Source organism: Panthera tigris, chromosome D3, assembly GCF_018350195.1.
Source record: "Panthera tigris isolate Pti1 chromosome D3, P.tigris_Pti1_mat1.1, whole genome shotgun sequence".
NCBI lineage: Eukaryota > Metazoa > Chordata > Mammalia > Carnivora > Felidae > Panthera > Panthera tigris.
The window spans coordinates 36,453,111-36,477,422 of record NC_056671.1 but is presented as its reverse complement, the minus strand read 5'-3'; the positions used below and the strand labels follow the sequence as shown (position 1 = coordinate 36,477,422).

The following is a 24,312-nucleotide window of genomic DNA, read 5'->3' as shown; positions in this document are numbered from 1 at the left end:
TTTAAGAATCACTGAGCTAGGAGGAAAGCTTATGTGCTTTTCTTAACCTGGTACAAAATGAGAACAATGCTATGGCAGAGATACTAGAGATTGGTACCCCTTAAAAAAATGTTTTGTGATACAGGGATAGTTGGTATTTTCAGGAGCCCTACTGTAAACACATGGGGAAAAGTGCAGACTTGCCCAATTTGCAAATTGGGACTTATGTTTGGATTAATATCTCAGTGTCTCAAGAAGATAGTGTTTGGTCGATCCAGAGATTTAACAGTTTATCTGTAATAGGGTTTTTTTTTCAAAAGACTTTTTTTTTCCTGACCTAATTAAATCTTCTGGTTTCCCCTGGGTTTTATTTTTTAATTTTGAAGTTAGCAGTATATAAAGTTCAGTATAATGAAGGTCTTTATTGAGAATTATTAGTAATGGTGCCAACTTTGCTCTCCTGTGGTTAAAGTCCTATCTGCATTTCTAAGATAAACATCTTTTTGAAATTTATGGAGCATATGAGAAAAAATGGATACTGATGCACTTGGATTTTACTGTTCACCCAAGCTTTGTGTCAGTAAGGCGTGCTGCTAAAAATGTTGCCCTCTCCCTCATTTCCTCCTAAACCAGTGGTGGGTTGGGAATATTGTTTATTCTGCCAAGATCAGTACTGCAAAGGGACGCAATGACTCTGGCGGGGGGGCTCTGATCAGAGATATGCTTCCCAGCGAGGGCTGAGGCTGGGCAAGGCACTGGTAACTACAGCTTGTTCTTAGCAGTGTGGTTTGGGTCCCAGAGCCCACATTTGATCATTGGCTTAAATATTACAGAGATAAAGTTGGAAGAGATAAACTGTGAACTTTCTTCTAGGCAAATTTCTGCCCCTGTGAAGGGTTACTAATTCTTAAGCCTAATCAATATTATATTGATCCACAAAGGTTTTTTCTCAATTTACAGGGTACCCAGTGCTAGGTTAGATGTTGTTAAACGTCTGTGTCCAATATGGCCAAAGGCCAACAACAATAAGCTTACTGAAGGAGAGTCCCCTAAGAAAGATCCAGGCTAGGTTTAACCAAGTGTAAAATTACACACTCAGATGCTTAAAACCAACTATATACTGACACTTTGATTAATCCCAGCAACCATGGCTTCTTATAACAAGCGTCTTATAAAAAATAATAATAAATTAAAAAGACCTTCCTGAGGGGCACCTGGGTGGCTCAGTTCGTTGAGTGACTTCAGCTCTGGTCATGATCTCACGGTCCGTGAGTTCAAGCCCTGCATCGGGCTCTGTGCTGACAGCTCAGAGCCTGGAGCCTGCTTGATATTCTGTGTCCCGCCTCCTCTCTCTGTTCCTTTCCCCGCTTGTGCTCTGTCTCAAAAATAAATAAACACTAAAAAAAATTAAAAAAAATCTTCCTGAGAAGCAGAGTTCTCTAGTTTCTTGGCTTTATATTACAGTTAGGCCAATGAATAGTTTCTCCATATTATGGAGTCACTGAATTTGATATTAGCTTTTTTTGAACCTGTTCCCCTTCGACTTTTCCTGTGTTTAATGCCCTTAAGTGATTTCTACCAAATTGGAAATATTTAACATCTAGTTATTTGTATGTGTGGATTGTTTGCATGGGCCCGAACATGGTCTAAATAAATATTTTTATTGGAGTAGATGTGGTTACAGGACTGGTGGTGTGAATCCATTCCCGTATAGCTTTTGTTTGAGTTTTAGATTTTGAGCCTCTTTCTTGTAGACTTTGAAAAAAACATAAACTGATTCAGATACTTTAAAAAATATTTTTTTAATGTTTACTTATTCTTGAGGGAGAGAGACAGAGTGTGAGTGGGGGAGGGGCAGAGAGAGAGGGAGACACAGAATCCGAAGAAGGCTCTAGGCTCTGAGCTGTCAGCACAGAGCCTTACGTGGGGCTCGAACTCATGAGCCGCGAGATCATGACCTGAGCCACCCAGGTGCTCCTTGATTCAGATACTTTTAGACATGAGTAAGCAGCTGCTGAGGAGTGGGGCAGGTTGAGAAGAACTTCTGTTAGATGTTCTAATATCCTCCTGACAGATGGGATGTAGATCTTTTTGGGGTTGATTCGGATGTCCGTGATCCCCCCCCCTCCCCCACATCAGTTCCAGCTCACACAGATTTGAGAAGAGCAGGTGCCTGGTCCTGTGAATTTGTGTTCTCTGCTTTTCCTAGGCCAGGAACCTGGCCAGTCATCATGCAGATGTTCATACCTTTTTAGTTCTTCACCACCTCTACCTTGAACCTTCTCTTCTCTCTTTAAAGTTGACCTCTGCTATCCTTTTTGCTTGTATTATGTAACATTATTTTTCTTAGGTTTTATATTATAATCAGACCCCTTCCCAACCACATACCTAGATACACACCAACAGATTTTAACCTCCATCATGTTCCTGATAAAGAAGTATTAGATTTAGGAGAAGAGAGAAAAAAATAATAGAATGTAATAATCTTAGAATTTGAAAATCTTACCTTAGAGATCATCTAAATCTGAAGTTGTCAAATACTGTTAAATATTAACTTTTTATGGTACAATTCTCTTATTGCCCATGGAACACCAACATTTAAAGTAAAGGAATGTTGAATATATCAGGTTGAAGCAGGGTTTTAGGAAGGCCGGCTGTAGACTCACCTTTGCAATCTAAGGGAGTCTAAGGGTTCTGAGAGGCACACTGAAGAACCAATGATCTGGTTTATCTGTGCTATTTTATATAGATCAGAAGTGAGGACCAGAAAGGAAAGGGAGCCAATATTTACTGATTTACTGGACAGATAATAAGTAGGATACATAACTCGATAGGTTGGTAGGTAGGCAAATAGATGGTATAGATTGTATATGTATAAACACGCACATATATACAAAGCTTAATTCTTATAATATTCCAGAAAGTAGATGGTTTTACATATGAACTGAGAAGGAAAGCTTCTAAATGGATAGGGTTGTTACTTACCTCAGGTCTTCTTGGTGGTTAATCTACATTCTGCCCATTGTATCCCCACATTGCCAGCTGGTTGCCTCGCTCAAAACCACACACAGGCCAGGGCAGGACTGGGACCCAGACATTTTGCTTCCTGGTCCAGGGTTATTTCCTCAGACCACTTGTTGTCTTTAGTCAGTGGCAAAATAATACCTGCTAAAAAGGGAAATAGAATATTGAGTAAATAAAAAATGTTAGAAAGAAAGGCGCTTCAATTGTTTTGTCCTTCAGAAGGGTTAATATTCTTAGTTCCCTATATTTCAGCAACTAATTGGTCACGTAAAATGACTGGAAGGAAAGCTGATTCATAGCCATTTTTGCATTATATAAGTGTTGCTCTTAGCTTAGAGAATGCAGCTTCCTACTTTAAAAAATGATACAATGAACTATTCTTCAAAGTTTACTTTCATCATGGCCTGCGAATTGAAGTTTGATATTGAGTCCTTACTCACTACTGTTACATTTCATAAGTGTGAAAGATATATGGCATGTAATCATTAGCATTCTTTTTATGTTTGAAACATAAAATAAAAAACAACCGACTGAGGCATTAAACCAGAGTTCCAGTATGATACACAGAAAATCCGTATGCTTTTTGTTGACTTATGCTGAGGTCTGCCAAATAACAGCCTTATTATGCAGATTCTCAGAATAACAGGCCATGGATATTTTAGATTCTCACATCTAGTTGCTGACTCTCTGGTTTTCTTTTTATCTGGACCATTTAGGGACAGGAGGCCTTCAGGATGAGTTTTTGGTCTTTCTCTTGGCTCCTATAGCATTTTTCATATTTCTCCTTTTTAACAACTTCCTGTCCCCCAAGTTGCCTTCCCTGAGGACAAGAGCTTCTTTTTCATCCACTTTGTACTTGTTTTTAACACCCTCTCCCTTCCTCTCTTCCTCTGCCTGGCACATGAGTCGTCTGTTGAGAGGAATTGGGCTGACAGGGAGGGAGGGAGGGAGGAGGGAGAGAAGGAGATGCCATGAGTAAGATCAAAGAGTCAAGAAAGAGCTCTAGAATCAGAATTTCTTCTTCCCCTGGTGCAGTGAGAATGTTGAGTGAATAGAATCCATTAGTATTTTTTTTTCTTCAGTGTTCCTTTCCAATAAAAATACAGCAGTAATTGGTTTTTGTGCTTACCTTTGTTATAGAAAACTCCACAAAAATTCCATTAAATCCAGCAGGTATTTAATGAGTATCAGGCATCTCTCTAGGACTGAGGATACAGAGGTGAAGAGAACGTTGCCCAGACCCACGGAGCTCAGAACACAGCAGAGACAACAAACTTGCCCACAGTCGTGTTGCCATGTAGGGTAATAAAGATACCTAGAAGACTTACATATTTTGCAGTCGTGGTACATTGGAAGGAGTGCTTGATTTTATCTGTGAAAAGGAATCCGAAACAGGTACCCGGGAGAGGTAGCGTCTGAGCTGGCATTTGAAAAGCGAAGAGGAGTGTGCCAGCCAGACTCTGGAATAGGTGCAGAGATGGTGTCCCAGACATGAGACATGTGGGCAACACGGTCCTTAGAGTGAATCTACAGATGGTCAGGAATTACTGGAGCATACTATTACAGGGAAATGGTGGCAAAAAATGAAGATAAAGAAGTACACACACACACACAGTTCAAATCCAGGAAATCTCATATGTCACCTGATAACATTTGAATAGTATCCCATGGGCAGTCAGGGGCCCATGAATAATTCTAAGTAGGGAGAGACCATTTTTTGGCTGTGTGTTTTATAAAAGGTCAGCTTGCTGGTCATGTGTGGGATATACCGGGACAGGTTAGAGTCTAAATGTGAGGGAATGAGTCAAGGTCAGTGAGGACATGAGCTGAAACTAAGGTTGCAGTATGATGGGAGTAGTGGAATTGGCAAGAAAAAGATCTGAGAAGGTGTTGGGGGGGGGGGGTAAGGTATTGGGCAGAGAGGTGGTTGAGTCACATTCTTGGCTTGAACCTCTGATTTGTGGTGACATCAGCCCCCATAGGCAGTATCCACAAAAAGATGTCTGGCACCTTAATTTCCTGTTTCAGCCAGCACATACCAAACTTGGCCATGGCTTTCTTTGAGGTTCATCATCTTGTAACAGTGACTACGCTTTCAAGTGCCCCACCGAGTTCAACCTGCACCGTTTCCCTAGGAGATAAGTAATAAATTGTTCAAAAGAGTCATATCTTCTGTAGGACATAAATCCCCAGGGAGTTGCCTAAGGTCAGAATTTACCCTCGAAAATCCTATAGGGAACTTCTGAGTTGAAGACTGTTGTACTCTTTCTCAGTAAGCCTAACAGAGCCAGTCCCCAACCTTTGCCACGGGAATAGATGCTATTTCCTCGCTTGAGCACCAAATTGGAGGAGACTTGGAATTTGGACTCCTGTTGTATCAAAAAATGCAAACCTTTGGACAGGAGAATTATGCCAAGCCCATTGTGATGTGCCCTCTAAGAAAGACATGAGGAATGAAGGAACAGTGGCTGGCAGGTGGGGTGGGGGGTGCCAGTTCCTAGTTCTTTCTTCACACTCATTGGCATATGAGTGTTAGGCCCTTGAACTAAATAGAAAACTTCTCTATTTAAATCCCCCCATTTTCATCATTGACATCATACACATTAATTGCTCCCACGATGTGAGATTTGCATCTCCCTTTTTCATACATAGAGTATGACACACAGTCTGTGACTTGTCTGAAGCTAGAACAAGTAGTTGACAGATCCAGGGCTTAACGTATCCTGGGTCTCAGATTCCAATTAAATAGAGTCAGTCTTACAAGTTACCAATTTTTGTTTTAGGATAATTACTCCTAATGATAGGAAATTGGAATGAATGTTTTGCCAAGAGGATATAGGAAATTATATTTACTTTTTCCTTATAATTTGATTCTACCCAATGAGCGTGATATGTAGAAAAAAATGTTCATTGAGGGAAATACGTTGAGTTGAGTTTAGGTTAATCAGCGTCCAGTGAAAATAAACAATTGGTTGCCTGTTTTAAGCTGAATAATATGGCTTGGCTCTAGTGCATTTGGGTGAATTCAGGAATTTATTTTATCGGCTTTCCCAGATAATGATTTTGTGCTAATAAAATCATCAAGAGATGGATTTATAAATCATACTAAACTGGCAGGAGCGCTACTGGGCATAAAATGAAATGCTGTTTTTTTATTAATTTCCTGGGTTTCTCTGACCAACAACCAGGATCATTTTCTACTTAGGATATCTGCTTCTGTTGAGCAGTTACACTTAGGAGAAAAATTACAGATCGGGGGTTTCTTAGCATGAAATTAGAGCATGGAATTCAGCACTTTGATCAAGCAGTGTTATTCTGTTGCCCTTATTCACCTGAGAGATATTTATGACTAAAAGGAGTTATTTAGAGCAGTGATCTCCAAAAGGCTTTCTCTCCACCCTTTGAGGTGTATAGTACAATCCCTTGGTGCATGGAAGAAAATATTTGAACTTCAATTTATATTTACTTTGTAGTTTGCACTTGAAAAGGCCAGTTCTGTGTGTGTCCATAATAATCTACATTATATAATTTATAAATAGGAAAACATAGGATGGTTGTGCCTTTTTAAAAAACTGATAATACCTTCTTAAAAATGTTTGAAGCCACTGATCTGAAGCAGTTTTCTAAAAATGGGCCAATGATTAGATTATTCTGGGACTTTTTTTAAAAGTGCCGATTCCCAGGGCTGCTCCCAGAAGAGTCTGGTTAAATAGGTCGGTCTGGAACAGTGGTTATCAGACATTAGTAGGCACCAGAATCACCTGGAGGTCTGGCTTGTTAAAACACAAGACTCCAGGGGCACCTGGGTGGCTCAGTTGGTTAAGCATCAGACTCTTGGTTTCAGCTCAGGTCAAGAACTCGCGGTTTCATGGGTTTAAGCCCCAGAGCTCTGTGCTGGCAGTGTGGAGCCTGCTTGGGATTCTCTGTCTCTCTCCCTCTCTCTCTCCCTCCCTCTCTTTCTTCCTCTCCCTCTCCTTCTTCCTCTCCCTCTCCTTCTTCCTCTCCCTCTCTCTCCCTCCCTCTCTCTCTCTTCCCCTCCCACACTCATGCTGTCTCTTTCGAAATAAATAAATACACTTAAAAACAAAAAATCACAGGACTCCACCCCAAAGTTTCTTATTTAGTAGGTTGGGGGCAGGGCCTAAGAATCTGCATTTCTAACAGGATCCCGGGTGGTACTGCTGGTCCAGGGGCCACTCTGAGAACCATTGCTCCAGTGTGGGACTCAGGACCCATGCAACTCCAAAGATGATAAATACTGGTCTAGATTTGACCGTCTTCTCCCCTAGATGGTTCCTGCAGATACCCTATCATTTTGTTCTTTCTTTCTTTCTTTCTTTCTTTCTTTCTTTCTTTCTTTCTTTCTTTCTTTCTTTCTTTCTTTCTTTCTTTCACTGCTGTTGCTATGATAGAGGCAGACCACTGTTTTTCACACTATAGTTTTCAATATTGGTGTGGACAGTAAGAGGACCAGTGTTAGATTCAGGTAAACTTGGATTCATAGGGAGTAGTTTAATTAAATCCTGTAGCAACTCTATAAAGTTATTCATTGATAAGTGGGAAACTGAGACAGATCCCTAATGATTTGGATGCAATATCTATACAATATCTATACAATATTTGGGAATAGAATAATACATATCTATACAATATCTATACAATATTTGGGAATAGAATAATACATATCTATACAATATCTATACAATATTTGGGAATAGAAATGATACTGGTACCCATTGGGGTAAAAAAAAAGATTTTAAGATCAATAAGAAAAATGCTTGGTTGTTTGTTGCGATCAGGCCTTTTTAAAAATTAGGAATCAATAGATGGATATGAAATGAAGTATACAGTAAGTATAATAAGCCATAGACACTTTAAGAACAAGACAGCTCATTTCCTTTGAATTATATAAAACATATCCATTGGCAAATAACACTTTTTACAATAGAGCTTAGCATTAGCCATTTAAATGCCTGTGCAACGTGTAAAAACTACTTGCTGGATTAAATTATGTAGAAGAGCATTTCTATAATGCTTAGTGTCTGATTCACTAACCGTCACCGGGGCACTCAAAGTTTAAGAGGCTTTATATACTTGTATTGTTTGGCAGGCAATTAAATGTAGATGTCACTGGGATTGATTTATAAGAAGAAAGCAGTGGCTTCACTATGTTGCTGCAGGTTTGTTTCTTTAACTCTTAAAACAATTATGTATATTACAGCTCACTTTCTGTTTATCGTTTGAAGTGTATTTCTAGCCATTTACCTGACAGTTTTAAATTTGAAATAAGTGGATAGGACCACCTGAGATTACACGTATTTTAGGAAAATAGAACATATAACATTAATTTTCTTTGTGGGGTGCATTAGCACTAGTTTTCGATTCGCCCGCTCTGTAGAGAGACCCATTTAATACTTTATGCATTTGGTAAAGGCTGCCTTAAATGGGGTCATTCTGTATTTAGAACAAATGAGAAAAATGTTCCAGAAATCTCCTCAAGGAGTATTGCCATCTTTTCACAAAATAACTTTAAATGGACTGTAATTATACAAGAACTTGATTGCTAGAATATATGAGTCAATTTAACCTGTTAAAGGCAGAACAGTTCAAAATGTGTGTATATCTTAGAAGTAAGTTTATGAAATTAACATTTGATTGGCCTCTACTGGCTTCTTAGAGGAGCTTATTTGCAATGCAGTTCATGCAACAATCATTATATAAATATTACACATTGTTTACTTATTGAGGTGCATTCAGAGTAAAAATGTGCAGATTGGAAAGAATATGACCTTTGGACTCAGACATTGGGTGAACTGCTGGCCTTACATTGAACTCTGTGTGACTTTGGGCAAGATAATTGACCACTCCAAACTCCCATTTGTAAAAACTGGGATGTATCAATGAATTTCCAGGCAGGAGACAGAAACCACACAGTAATTTGAACAGGAAGAGTCTCATATAAAGAATAATTAAGTAGGGGCACCTGGGTGGCTCAGTTGGTTGAGTGCCAGACTCTTGATTTCTGTTCAGGTGATGATCTCACGGTTCGTGAAATCCAGCCCTGAATAGGGCTCTGAGTGGACAGTATGGAGCCTGCTTGGGATTCTTTCTCTCTCCTCCTCTCTCTCTGCTTCTCTCCTGCCTATGCTCTCTCTCTCTCTCAAAAAATAAATAAGCTTTAAAAAAAAAAAAGAATAGTTAACTGTAACAGTGGATTGGAATATAGGAGATTGGCTAGTACGAAGTAAAGTGAGCCTTAAGAATAAAGGAGTAGTAGATACGAGAGGCAGGCACTGGTCCAGGGAAGTAAGAGAGGAGTCAAGGAGGAGATCCTTCTAGAGCTGATATCCAGGGCTCAGTGGATGGTAGGGAAGTTGCTGTGGGGCCACACGGATGAAACCTGGAAAAAATGGGTCCTCTAGAGTAGCAGGGGAAGCTGTTCATGGGGGCATTCTTCTGGGGGGGCACTCCCCTCAGAACTGCAGCAGGGTGCTGGGGTAAGTTCCTATCTGCAGGGTACTGCCTACCACCGTGCACCAGTCGAGCTGGACACTGGGAAGCCTCCTGCATCGTGGGCCTGGTGCTGGAGAAACCTTGTGTGCTGAGGGGCCTTCCCTGGAGCCCTGCAATCCCCCCCCTACCCCCCCCCCCCCCCGCTGCCCCGCCTTCCTCTCAGAGTGCCTCTTCAGAACCCTCTACTTTTGTTAAAGCTCTCTGTCTTACCCACAGGGATAGGAATGTAGTTAGAGAGCTTGGATATAGTTCTGCAGAGCAAGCAATGAGAAGTGAATTTAGAACTGAGAGGTATTAGATTGATAGCTGGCATAAAGGATATCAATGCTTGCCTTTAGGGGTTTTAAGATTAAGTAATATATGTAAACATATGCATGGTTTTGTTACGTAACAGTTTCTTTGAATTGAGACAAATGTCTCCTAGTGATTGTGCAGAGCAAATGAGATAATGACTGTGTATTGCCTTATGCAGGTATCAATGTACCTCAGAGATAAATTTGGTTTGCAAAATGTACATGTATGTGTGCTGGGTCAACATGTCATGGCCCATGTGGGTCACTGTGTATAGAATTGTGGAATCATTATATTGTACATGTGAAACTAATATAATACTGTATGCTAACTATACTTCAATTATAAAATACTGCTCTAAACGATGGGCACTAACTCTTGTCAATTTGTTTTCTTTTGCCTGCTCTCCAGGCCTGGCACTTTTTTAGGACATAGGTGGTCATATGAGAGATCTTTTGAGGTTTCCTTTGGGGAAAAAGTGGACCATCCTCTCCTTTATAGCTTATGTCTTAATGATATCATACTATTCTTGGATCTACTGAGTAATTCTCTGTTACTCCAAAGGAAAGAAGAAAGATAAATTCCCTTCAATATGCAAACACAATATTTTATTTTCATAGATCAAGAATGACCTTTATAGACAACTAGTCTTGCTATCTAATTATTGCCCCCAAAAGAGTTCTACTTTTCTAAAGCAAAAACCATAATTTGTGGAGACTTAATTAACATTTAACCAACTTATAGTTTTCAGCCATAATAAAAAATGAACATGTTCACTGATTTAGTCATATTTGTAGCTTATTCATCTTGGAATACACCAGGATGGGGCTGGGTGCTTTGTGGGGGCTATATTGAGATTGTTTTCATTGATTAAGTGGATATTACCTTGCGCTTCTTTTAAATGTGTCCAGCCAAAATTGTTGCAGCCAAATTCTGCATAGAATTTTGGGGAATTCATTACCCATTTTTCTAAAAAGCATTTATTGGGTGCCTACCATGTACCAGTTCTAGAGATTACCAAGATGACTAAGAGTTACAACCAAAATTACTTTTCAGCAGAATTCCTACTGCCTATAGGCTTTCATGCACCTTTCTTTTAGAGAGAGAGAGAGAGAGAAGGAGGGAAAGATCTGGGAGAGCTTGAGAAGAAGAGGAGGGAACAGAGAGGGGGGAAGGGACAGAGAGGGGAAGGGAGAGGGAGAGAGGAAGAGGGAGATGGAGAGAGAGACAGAGTGTGAATGATGACAACCAGCACCCCACCTGGCTTGCATCACCTTTCCTCCATCTTGTACATGACTTTTGGTTTAGTACTGATTTCCCTCTGCAAAAGGAAAATGATTTAATTTGATCTGATAGAGGAATATGGTCCAGCCATGAGCTTTTGGGCATTAGTCCAAGTAAAGACAGTTCCCGGGAGACCTTGGCAAGTCCCTTGCTGGCCACATCCTCCTACGTTCCTGTACAGAAACCGTGTTTTTCTGAAAATCGAGGATATTTATTTTTGGAAGAGCTTCATTTCATTGCATTTTGGGAGACGTTGCTTCCTTATCACATTCTTCATTGGCCCCAGAGCACTTACTTGAAAAATCTATCAGCTCTCTCTTCTTTGCTCTTACATGGCTTCACGGAGGAGCCCACAGGAGTGTGCCTGCATGAATGCTCACGGCTCTTCACCTTCCAAGGACACACACTTCTTAATTTCCAATTAAATATTCCACTTATTTGCAATGAAATGAACCCATGAGGGTCATTGTTATAAGAAGGACTTCAGAACTAATGATAAACAGGTACTGGTTGAACATGCCTGACCGCATGATACACATTTGCTCTCTTATTGAATCACCAGAAATGCCATGTGAAAGATGTGTCATCTGCATTTTATAGGTGGAGAAACCAGGATCCAGAGATTTCTCTAAGTGATTTGTCTACAGTCACAAATCTAGCAGTGTAAGATGAGGGATGGGCCAGATGTTTGACCCCGTTTGCTTCCCCACTGCACAGAGCTGCCTTGAAAACCAAGATTTAATTGTTGTCTCCCTAATTGATTAGTTTAATTCAGATGTAAACACCTTAATCTCATCTCATTTTAGCTCAATAAACTACCTTTGCTATTTTTAGGGTCTCAAATCTGCTGGATGAGGCCAGTGGTGGCTCTGAAAATTGGTGTGTGGGGGGATATATCTTGGGGCAATAGGAAATTCATACTGTATCCCATTTTCCAATGGTTTGATAATCGTACATGGGTCCAGAAAGAACCATATCATACATTTTATGTTTCCTTTCAAGTGATAAAAACAGCTTTATGTAATGGGAAAGTATATCTTTGCATCAGGTTTTTGTATCAGCCTTTGGGGTTTGCTATCAGCCATGCATGCTTTTGCCTTTATATTTGGTTATATCTTCAGTGCCAATGGTGGTTTTGTAAACCAGGGCTTTAACCAGCTTCAAGTTGTTTTGTGGATGCCGATAGCTATGTTTCACTATTCAAGATCGCACTGCAGGATTTTCATCAAAGTGCTATCTGTGTTTCCATGGGGGGACCCCGTTTCTGTCAGAATTCATGGTGGTTTCTTTCTGTCTGAATATTATTAGTGTTACTGCTGTTTGAGCTTATTCCTACAGTACCGAAGCTATTTTCTACCTCAGAATTAGGGTTTGCAACCAAGGGAAAATATTTCTCCTAGATGTTTGCATAGTCTTCTAACATTTCTTACCCCAAATTGGAAAGTTGTTAGTATTATGTGCTTTTAACCAAATCCACTTTGTTTCTGAACTTGTTAAAGCTGAGTAGGAGGGAAGTATAAATTACCAGTTGTTGTCAAGGTGAAATATTAAGTTAGTGCTGTATCTTTGTAATGAGTTTCTGTTTTCAGTGGAATGTTTAATTGACCAGTTCTGTGAAAGTTTCACAGAAGACAGTTTCCAGGGTCACTAATTTCACTGTCATGCCTGAAGCTAACAACGAAGACAAAGCTAGAAAGCTGGGAGAGACCTAAAACAGTCTGAGGTCCCTTGACTCTGCCCTGTTTAACATTTTTTAATCAGTGATTTGGAGGCAGACATAGAACGTGTGCTTATCAAGTTTGCAGATAATCCCAGTCTAGGTAGGATGACTGATACCCGAATGGTAAAATCAGGATTCTAAAAGCTCCAGGCTGGAGTGAGGCATGGAAAACAATGAGATGGGATTTAGTAAGGATCCATGTACAGCCCTGAGTTCAAATTCGGGAAGTCTTATTGCAAGAGAGGGGAAATAGCTCAACAGCAGTGGTATGAAAAAAACGTACGGGACTTTAGGCTTGCAGAAGCTCGGAATGGACCGCCACTCTGCCTTGACTGTTGAAAGAGCATGAGGTCCAGGGAAGCAGCCAGTTGAATTCTGGCTCCAGTACTGGGAGTCGTTGTTCTGGATGAGTGCTGATAACCCTGGGACTAGCCAGAGAACACCGGCCAGGGCAGTGAAAATCTGAAAGCCTTCTGGTAGGAGGAACTGAGGGGAGCAAAACATGTTTTGCCTGGAGAAGTGAAGACTTAGAACATGACAGCTCTTTTCAAATAATCAGCTTTCCTGTGTGAGAGCGGAGACTTTTTTTCCTATTTCTTCACAGGGTACAGCTAAGATCAATGAGTATACATTTGAAGAAGCAGAGTTTGGGCCTTTTTAAAGGGGGGGGTTGTCTACAAGGTAGGGATGCTTTTCTAAATTTCCTGAGTGCCTCACCGGTTCAAAGCTGTCGATCTGTCTAGAAGCTTGTAGACTTGACATAAGCATTTGGATGGAAGTTGGCCCCAGGTGACCTCTAACATCTGTCTTTACCTCTGAGTTTGTACAATTGCTATTTTATTTATCGTCTTGCTGTCAGACATAGTATTATTGCACTGCAGACATAGTGCAATAATGTTCTTATTTTTGTGTTGTCTTGACCAGAGCCCTAATTCTCCTCATTGGCAAGTAATTGTAAGTAATACTTTTAATGAATATAACTAATAGCGTTATATAATGGACATTAGAATTTTTATAGTAATTAATATGACCAGTAAAATCACTCCCTTTTGCAACGTGAAACATTGGTGAAAAGATTTGATACCGTACCAATTCAAAGTAACAGGAGACATTGAAGAGGATGTGGGCGGGACTGAAAATCATCAGTGTGCCCCACGATGCTGAAAGAGCTGAACTGCTTTGTAAAATTGCATTTGCTTTTATTCTTTCTTTCTTTAAGTAGCTTCATTTCTAGCACCAGAAGTAAGCAGATGTTTACCGCATGGTTAGTTTTGAACTTATTCTTGCCGTTAAAAAGCGTGTAGACTGTAAGCAAATTTATAATCTGTTTCACTTTTGAGGCCTCAAATCTCCAAAGTGTTAAAGTGAAACCTATTTTTACCTTAGGTTTAGAATAATCCTTAGAGAGTATGTTTTGCAAGCTATGTTCATGGTCTCTACTGTATTTTTTCCCCCTGACATTGTGCCAGTATTGCGGTGAAAGCCTTTCTCTTTTAATTTTTTTTGGACACATCATGATGTGTTTTTATTGAAAACACATTGAATTGCCTAGGGCAACCCTATTAAAGTTTTGAACATAAGATCAATTATTCCAAATTCCTGCAAATCTGGAAAATATGAATTATAAATTTGCTCAGGTCTTAACTTTCATTCGATTATACGAACATTGGATTCTTTGGAGGGGGAACAGTGTAGTGTAGCAGTACTGGCAAGGCATGGTTAATATTCGCGATTAACACTCAGCACTTAGGGCACAGTAGGGTCAAGTTCCATTGTACCTGAGCACAAAGGTCAAATCAAATTTGGTTCAGTATCAAGTAGGTTTACAGTGACCTGCAATCATCATAGCTTGTTCCAGAGGTCTGTTTGGTGCTCACATCGCTTTTCATTGTTTTACATTTTAGGTGGTTGCCTCTTTGATGAGCCACATAGCACATGTGGATATAGTCAGGCCGAAGATGATGACTTCAACTGGGAGCAGGTGAACACCTTGACCAAACCAACTTCTGATCCGTGGATGCCCTCAGGTTTGCATGTAGTTTTAAATTTTCTTTTTTAAAACCAAGCAATTAAATTTTCTTTTTAAAATCAAAGCTTCACAGGAGTCTTAAGCACAGTAAATATTCCTTGGGTATTGGTGGAATGAGTGGGGGTGTTGGTCTTTGAGTGTGGCACTTCAAGGTGATTAACTGGTACATTCCCATTGTACCATAGTCCAGTTAAGAGGACCAGTGATGATGTGCAAAGAGTTTACCTTTGTATCTCTTCCTTTCAAGTTTAATTAAAGTTTACTTCCTTTATCTTTGGGTGCACCTGAGGTAGATTAATGGGAATTCCCCAGTTGATCCTTTCCCAAGAAGTAGATATGGGAAATAGATGGATGCCTCTTCTGGCAAATGTATCTAGTGGATGGAACTCTAGCTGGGAAATCCAAACAACAAAGTCTCCTTCACAAATGGGAGACCTTGGGGAATAACTTAAATCTTGTCGCCTCAGGGGCTCACTTGGCACCAAAGATAAAATGGTGATGCACACATGTGGATACTTTTTCTCTGGAAGAAGTGCTTAATAAATTTTCCCATGAGTGAAAGACATTTGTTCCATGGAACACCAACAAGAATTCAACTTCCTGTTTTGAAGGAAGAGTAGGGAGTTGGTGACGAATGAATGTTAATCACATTGAATTTGATCATTTTAATGACCACCCTTTTCAGGTGGTGTGTTGGACATCCTTCTAAAAGGTTAGATTTGCTGATTTATGTTACAAAGGGGTGATGAGTGTGCTGTATTCAGGATTCAAAATGCAAAACATTGTTCTGATTTGGATTTTAGATAAAACACATTTTTGAACTCTTGGTAACTGTAAAGTTCTTCAGTAATACACCCAGATGTAGCAATAATTGCATTGAGTAGGTCATCTTATAAAGGTAGCTTTTCAACAGGAAGTAGAGTTTCATGTTGTTCTTCATTAAGCATTAACAGTTAGGATGCCCACCATGTTCTTGCCCTCTCCTTCCCACGTTTAACTTCTTATAACTTCAAAGAAGGGGACACTGAGCTCCTCAGCTCTACAGCTTTGTTGGACTTCAAACGATTCTAGCTCTTGGTTATGTCCCCTCCGCTGACATTCTCCTTTCCTGTGTCTCTTTTTCTCTTGTACGTGTGTATGCTTTTGAATATGACTTGTGTTTGAAACAGTGGTATTTGATTTGTTTTCACAAATTTCAGCTTTTGCTCTCATGCTGGCCAGTGAGTGGGGAGACAGCACTTCTTGTGCAGGGATGGCCTTCCCTAAACAGGCTTTTCACCCCAGAAGGCCTTTTGGGCATTGCCTTTTCTCTCTTGAGGATCTAGCCTGTGTCCAGAGAGTTGAGGGATGGCTGAGGCCATGAGAGGGTGCTCAGATTTAGTGCTGGGAGAGTTCTCCACAAGAGTGACTCGGGCTTTTCTCATTATCTTCTAATATGGTTTTAAAAAAAGTTGTAATTTTTCACATTAGGCAGTAGAGGTAATTATTGTGGTCCTTTAGTTTGAAGATGGTCTTGGAAAAATTGACTTTTACAAAGGAGTCCCAATACTGCAGTATCTCTTTCAGCCTTCACTGGCTCTGTTTTTGTCACATGATGACCTACACCCTTCTATAAAGGGAGGGAGAGGTATCATTTCTTGCCACCATCTTGTGCTTCACTTCTTTCTGATTTCCCACAGTAGAATCTCAGGCCAAGATGTCCAAGTTCTAAATGTAGAAAGGATGGGTTCCTAGCATAGGCCATTATAAAAATGGCAATGAAGATCAAAGACCAGTTGTATCCTGGAACAATTGGTTGGATAAATGAAAGAACAAAGAGGAAGCAACTTTGCAGACTTCTGGCTTTTGAAAGCTCTTCTTCTGCCTTTGGAAGAATGAAGTGGGGGCATTTATACATTCTGCTTGAATTTATTCTGCTTCCACTGACTAATGGAATACTTAGTCCTTTGTCACTTGAGATCTCTGAAGGTTATGCCTTCCAACTTGTTTGTCAGTTCCATCTGATTTTTGATAGTTACAAATGTGTGCCCTCAACGGCCATCCCCAAACAGAGTGCAGGTCACTGTGGCGATACTTGGGTGGTTGGGTGTCTGCGGGCCTCTGACAATGTCAGTGGGCATGGGTCCAGATGAGATTTTTGAACATTGGTAGTTCCATCAGGCTAACTAAATTTTTGCTATGACATAGGATGGTATTTTTTTCCCTCCTATTCATTAAATGAACTTTAGCCATTAAAAAAAATTCCTTTGAGCACTTTGAGTATAGGCTAATCATGATGCTGATTACTGTGGGGGATGAGAGATTATAAGAAATGAGTCTTTCTCTCTAGGAACTTAGGTGGTTGGGAAAGAGAGTTATAAAAATACAATTAGGGAACAATCTAATTGTATTTTTATATAATTGAGTGTTGTATAGACTCGCAGCGTTTTAAGAGCAGCAAGCCCTTGTGGACTGGTGCTCCGCTGACCTATCTGCCTAAGGTGAGAAGATAAATTCTTAATGAAATTTTATCGTTAGAAATTAGGAAACATCATCTTACGAACTTTGCAGATAGTGTCCTAAGGTATGGATTTTAAAACAGAGTTTCCCATGTGTTTAGACCTTACAGCCATGACCTGCTTTAAATGCTATTTAAGTTGCAAGGGTTTTCTCCTCCTTTTGCTTTAATGTGTATAACATGACTTATCTATTTCAAAAACAAATTCCAAGGCTGGCTCTCTTACACTAAAACAAAATTAGTTTTATGAATTTGTCAGTGTAAGTGGGTGGCAAAATCAGATACAACCAAAGCTTCCTGAGGGTTAATTTCTTTAAACCTTTGACTCAAAATATTCTTGGACTGGGGGCACCTGGGTGGCTCGGTCGATTAAGCATCTGACTTGCTTTCGGCCCAGGTCACGATCTCACGGTTCCGGAGTTCAAGCTCCATGTCGGGCTCTGCACTGACAGTGCGGAGCCTGCTTGAGATTCTCTCTCCCTCTCTCTCTGCCTTTACCCCCTCCTACTTGCTCTCTATTTCTGTCTCAAAACAAATAAAAATAAACTTTCAAAAAAAAAGATTAAAAAAAATTATTGGGTTTTTTTCTCACATGTGTATTTGCGTGTGTTCCCTCGTGCATAGCCTGGTTCTGCGATGCCTTAGACCGGAGGTTGGCCAGACTATGTCCCACAGGCCGGATCCAGCCTCCTGCCAATTTTTGCATGGCTCAAAGGCTGAGAATGGTTTTTATTTTTTTCAGTGGTTGAAAAAAAGATCAAGATAATATAATAATATTTGGTGACATGTGAAATTCAACTTTCCGCATCCATAAACAAAGTTTTACTGGCACACAGCCTTGCCTATTTGTTACATATAGCGTGTGACTGGTTTCAAGCGACAATGGCAGAGCCCAGAACGGACACTGCAGCAGACACTGACTGTAGGGCTCACAAAGCCTAGATGTTTACTGTCTGTCTGGTCCATTATGGAAGAATTTTGCTGACCCCTGTCTCAGACCATTTTGACATCAGCCTGTAATTGTTGCTTTGGACTCAGTTTATATTGTTACTGTTTTCTGTGTTCCTGTTATAATTATTCACAACCAAGTACTATTTCACATTTCCTTTTACTTTCAGATGATATAGTTTCCAAATATTGGGCCATTAGAATCAGTCAGAAAAAAACCTATCATGATGAGGGGTTTTCTCTATCTTTCTCCTAGATTTGCTTTCTGTTTAAAAACCGTTGAGATTTTCTTTATTGTTTAATCTCATCATCCTTGTGGGCCTATCGTGATTCTAATAAGCAAATAATCCATCAAGCTGGTTTTTAAAATTATGACCACGAAAGGCTACAATTTGTACTTTAAATTTGCTCTAGTTAAAATTTTACTTTTTCTGGGTCTTTTTTTTGACATTGATACTCCAGTGTATGTAGGGTTTGTTTCTCTGTATCTTCACATGTGAGGTTATTTTTAGCCATATTAAAAAAAATTTAAATACAGTCTGGAGCTTTATATAAGCTGACTTGATAACTACTCTAAGACTGTGACGTTGGTCCTGGAAATACATATTTAGGGTAAATAAATACCAAATGCCATTTAACTTTTTATATTTGAAGCTAACGTTTACGTTACAGATTATACTTTTGCAGCTAGCTCTGAGCCAATTTGATGGTGAGACTATGCCACTCATAGGTTCTCTTTACTGGTGAGTGTGAGGTTCATTTCCTATCGCTTGGTCTCCACTGGCAATGGGCAACTTTCTTCAACTGTATCATAAGGATTACTGCTTTGAGTGCAAGAACCTTTGATTCAGTAACCAAATAATAACCTGGTACATTTTGTTAGCCCTGTTGTATTCTGTCACTCTCTGTACTGCGGCACATTGTATTATCAGAGTAGATTAAGACGTATTGATTAAGAAGTGTTTTTTTCATATAAAAATGCCTGCACAGTTTGACAGTATTTGATGTGTTTCTATTTTATTAAAGGATAATAGTTGCACCTTCATGCTCCAGTTCTATAAAATGGATATTTAACAAGTTCTATATCTGATGTCTAAGAAAATGCAACTTTATTTCATATAAAGCATTAAAACAACCAATCTATCCATAATATTAAAAATGTAATCGTAGCTTGTAAACATGGCCATTTGATACCAATAATATTGACGTTTATTTATACCTGACTTGGTCCCTTTAAGAAATCATAACTCTAGGGGCACCTGGGTGGCTAATTCGGTTAAGTATCTGACTCTTGGTTTCTGCTCAGGTCATGATGTCCTGGCTTTGCGGGTTCAAGCCCTGCATCGGGCTCTGTGCTGACAGTGCGTAGCCTGCTTGGGATTCTCTCTCTCTCCTTCTCTCTCTCTCTCTGCCCCTCCCCTGCTCTCATTGTCTCCGTCTCTATCAAAATAAATAGATAAACTTAAGAAAAACCATAACTCTACCAGGGCTGTAATTAAGTGAATTTGGTTTCCAGTGCTAGGAAAACTTGACACATTTTCCAGGTGGTGTAGCACGTGACCAGGGGAAGCTCATATGGCCTTCCACACTTAGTTTATATATTGCACACTGGGAATGGTGGTGTTTCTGATCTTCGTGGAGATGCTGTGACTAAGGATTGCATCATTCCTGCGGGTGCCCCTGTGAAAGGCAGAGAGACGGAAGTGCCGGACGGAGGGGCAGTATGCACTTCTAGTGTGATGACCCAGAAAATAGAAAAAATGACTACATCTGTTTATGTGGAGTCAGTTTCACATTTGGGAAAGATGACGGATTGACAGACAAAGGAAGTGAAGTTTCCTCTTTGGGTGCATTCGTCAGGGAAGACTTCCGCACGTATTCGCACTTCAGGGCTTATGCAAGGTTTAGTGAGTGATGAAGAGGAGACTGTGGGGTTGAAAAGGCATTTTTCCTCCTTAAATTTCAGTGTGTATCTAGTGAGTAGTATTTTTGGCACAGAATATTCAGACAGTTGTCTAATTATCTCATTCATTCTTTGAATCTGTCAACATTCAACAAATATTTACTTAACACCTGCGATGTGCTAGGCATTGTTATTCATCACGTCGGGATTCATCACTCAGCAAGCCAAGTAAAGACCCCTCCCTGGTGTCCCTTTCAGCCTCAGTCTGGTAAGATCCTTCTTGGATTGCTCAAAGATTATATCCTATAAGACCACGTTTTCCCTCATTTATTAATGACTTTCTGGAATTGAATACTTAAAAGGTAATACAAAATTCAGTTCGTCAGACTCGGCACACTATATAGCATCAAATTTAGCTTTCTTGTATACTTTGTCCCTTAGAAAAAATAAAAACAAAAGCAAAAAAGAAATCTCTATTGGAGGCAAGGGGCAGGCAGTACCCTCTGATCATTCTCCTTTATCAAACAAAGAAATCGCGTACCTGTGAATGACTCAGCAGTTGACAAAGTTTGCTTCCTTGCTGTCTGTCTTTGATCCTCATAATGACCTTGGAAGATCCAGAAGCATTTATCTCTATTTTATACCTTAGGAGACTGCAGTTCAGAGAAGGCATTTTTGCTTATTTGTTTTTGTTTTTTAAAGTTTATTTGTTTTTGAGAGAGAAAGCCCAAGCTGAGAGAGAGAGGGGGAGAGAGAATCCCAAGCAGTCTCCACACTGTCAACACAGCCCGTTGCGGGGCTCGGACCCACAAACTGTGAGATCATGACCCGAGCTGAATTTGGACACTTAACAGACTTAGCCCTCTGGGCGCCCCTGAAGTTCAGAGAAGTTAAACCCGCTGCAGGCTTACAGATCAGAGAGCCAGCCCCCAGTTTTGCTCTCCCGCGCACCGTGGAGCAGTCTTCCCACATGAGCACATGCATCTAGTGAGGGGATAGATGGTCTTCATCCCAGATGGAAACTTTCTGGATCTTCCGAAAATGGACATGAAGGCTTATCCAATGTGAGGGCTGCCAGCCGCACCGGGTCAGATGTCACTTCCGTCACTTTGTAGTTCCTGACCTTGGGCACGTTCTTAAGCTCTCACTTTCCCAGCCTCCTCATTTGTAAACTCGTAGTAATATGTGTTTGTAGAGTGACTGCCACGGGCCTGGCTGTCCGAGCTGGAGCCGCAGGACAGCTGTCTCCTTACTGATTGCATCCTGTGGAGGAGGAAGGCAGGAGCCAATAAATAGAGACACACACTGATGTGGGCACGTGCTAAGGGCTGGAGAGAAAAGCTACCCCAGCATCAGGGTCTTCCAATTGATGGGAGCAGCTGACAGGACCAGCCTCTCTGCGGGGGCTGATCTGGAAGCAGAGACTGGGATCCTTTTGAGGACAAGGAGAACATGGAGGCTGAGTGATCTGGGCAGAGAGAAGAGCAGGAGCCATGACTGGGGGCAGAGGTGAGCTCTGCTGGATGGAGCAGGGTGGTCAGTCTTACAGGATCCCGAAGGCTGTGGAAAGGTGTTTAGAACCTGCTTCGTAGGGTTGTTGACCAGGTGAGACAAGATGACCCACTTTACGAACTTAGTCTCGTATCTGGCCTAGCACGACATGTAAGAAATTTCCTTCTTTTATGATTGTTAAGTAATTCTTCAGGAGCAATTTGGTATGAATTCATCCCGTAGCTTAATTTGGATTTCTGAGCAAAGTGGGCAATCAGACCAAGTTTTTATTTTTCTCTTCTAAATGGTATCGAATAAGAAGCAGTAGATATACGCCTTCATATAATCTTTTTTTTTTTTTTTTTTTTTGAGAGAGAGAGAGAGAGAGAGAGAGAGAGAGAGAGAGAGAGAGAAAATCTTAAGATCTTAAGCAGGCTCCACAGCCGGCACAGAGCCTGACACCGGGCTTGATCTCATAACCGTGGGATCATCACCTGAGCTGAAATCAAGAGTCAGATGCTTAAGCAACTGAGCCACCCCGCCCCGCCCCCATATAATTTTTGACTGAATTAAAAAAGCAAGCTGAAAGAAATCCATTAAAATATTGTCAGTATTTATTTCAGGATGGGAGGATGGGGGTAATTGCCTTATGTTTCTAATTTCTTTTAGGGGTGGTCATTGAATTGGCATCCTTTGAGTTCATTCTGAATATTTCCAGTCACAGAACTCAGAAAATAAAAACAGTTTTGCTGTCCTTGGGAACCTGATTCAAATGCCTCATAGAGAGGTGCCTGCCTGCCATCCAGATGTAAGATAGTTATTGATGGACACTCCTTCCTACATTTTACTCAGATTGCCTTGGTGAAGCTTGGGATGGGTTTCTGGTGAGCTTTTTTTTTTTTTTTAAGTTTTTTTAATGTTTATTTATTTTTGAGAGACAGAGAGAAACAGAACATGAGTGGGGGAGGGGCAGAGAGAGGGGGAGACACACAACCTGAAGCAGGCTCCAGGCTCAGAGCCGTCAGCACAGAGACCAATACGGTGCTCGAGCTCACGGACTACAAGATCATGACCTGGGCTGAAGTCAGACACTTCAACCGAGTGAGCCACCCAAGGCACCCAGTTAGCTTTTAAACAGTAAATGATGAGACACAGTGAAAGAAATTGGACTGGACTTGTATTCTCGCAGTAGTTTCTAAATTATAAAATTTAGAAAAAATGACTTGAGAACGTAATAAAAAAATACCCCTTTCAGATCAGTGATCTGAATGGAAAGTTCTTAGTTAAACAGGATGGAGCTCTGGGTAGCCTCACTTTAACATGGGTGCAAACAACATAAAATTTACCATGTCAACCATTTTTAAGGGTCCCTTGGCATTAAGTACACTCACCTTGTTGTACAACTATCTCTTCCCTCCATCGCCAGAACCTTTTTTTTTTTTTTTTCATCTTCCCAAACCAAGACTCTGCACCCATTAAACACTCCCTCCCCATTCCCTCCTCTGCCCAGGCCCTGGCTACCACTATACTTCCTGTCTCTGAATTTGACTACTTCGGGTCCCTCATATAATTGCAATCATATAGTATTTGTACTTTTGTGTCTGGCTTACATTGCTTGATATACTGTTTTCAGTGATTCTGTTTTTATACGCAAAGACTTTCAAGTTCAGGGCGGTCGTCTTTTTTTTTTTTTTTTTTTTTCCTTTTTTAAGTGTCTTGATTTTTTTTTTAATTTTTTTTTTTTTTTTACGTTTATTTATTTTTGAGACAGAGAGAGACAGAGCATGAACAGGGGAGGGTCAGAGAGAGAGGGAGACACAGAATCCGAAACAGGCTCCAGGCTCTGAGCACAGAGCCCGACGCCGGGCTCGAACTCATGGACTGCGAGATCATGACCTGAGCCGAAGTCAGACGCCCAACCGACTGAGCCACCCAGGCGCCCCTAAGTGTCTTGATTTTTAATGAGTGTTTCATGAGGGCCAGGGGCCATTGTATTATGTATGATCGCTAATTAAAATCACTTATATTCAGTGTTCAACAAATGTTCTCCTTTATTTTTTTTTTATTTTATTTTTTTTAACGTTTATTTATTTTTGAGACAGAGAGAGACTGAGCATGAAGGGGGGAGGGTCAGAGAGAGGGAGACATAGAATCTGAAACAGGCTCTGGGCTCTGAGCTGTCAGCACAGGGGCCCGATGCGGGGCTCGAACTCACGGACCGCGAGATCGTGACCTGAGACGAAGTCGGCGCTCAACCGACTGAGCCACCCAGGCGCCCCCAAATGTTCTCCTTTAAATTTGTTCTAAATTCTTGTCTTGGCTGATTGGAAAGTGCTACAAAACCAAGAACAGTGGGTAGCTATTTTTTTTTTTTAATATTTGCTGAAAAAGATACAAAGGAACCTGTATTTATAAATATGTGTTTTCAAAATACCTTTACTTCTTGCTCGATTTCCCATAAAATTGTACAAGACGACATCATAAGAGTTATGTGAAGCTGAGTAATGGAATGAATAGGCAGGCCAGTCATAAGAGGCATTGTAAATCTCTCAGAATCTGGGGGCGCCTGGGCGGCTCATTCGGTTAAGCGACTGACTTTGGCTCAGGTCATGGTCTCGCGGTGAGTTCCAGCC

The 24,312-nt window shown here is 40.6% G+C and overlaps 1 protein-coding gene across 2 annotated transcripts in view; it reads left to right on the top strand.

Moving 5' to 3' along the window:
- PTPRM (protein tyrosine phosphatase receptor type M) overlaps positions 1–24,312 on the top strand; it is a 788,961-nt gene that overhangs the window by 180,843 nt on the left and 583,806 nt on the right. For both annotated transcript variants that reach the window (XM_042962258.1, XM_042962257.1), the window contains exon 2: positions 14,716–14,838. In XM_042962258.1, coding sequence (XP_042818192.1) covers positions 14,716–14,838 — 123 coding nt within the window. The remainder of the gene's footprint in view (positions 1–14,715; positions 14,839–24,312) is intronic.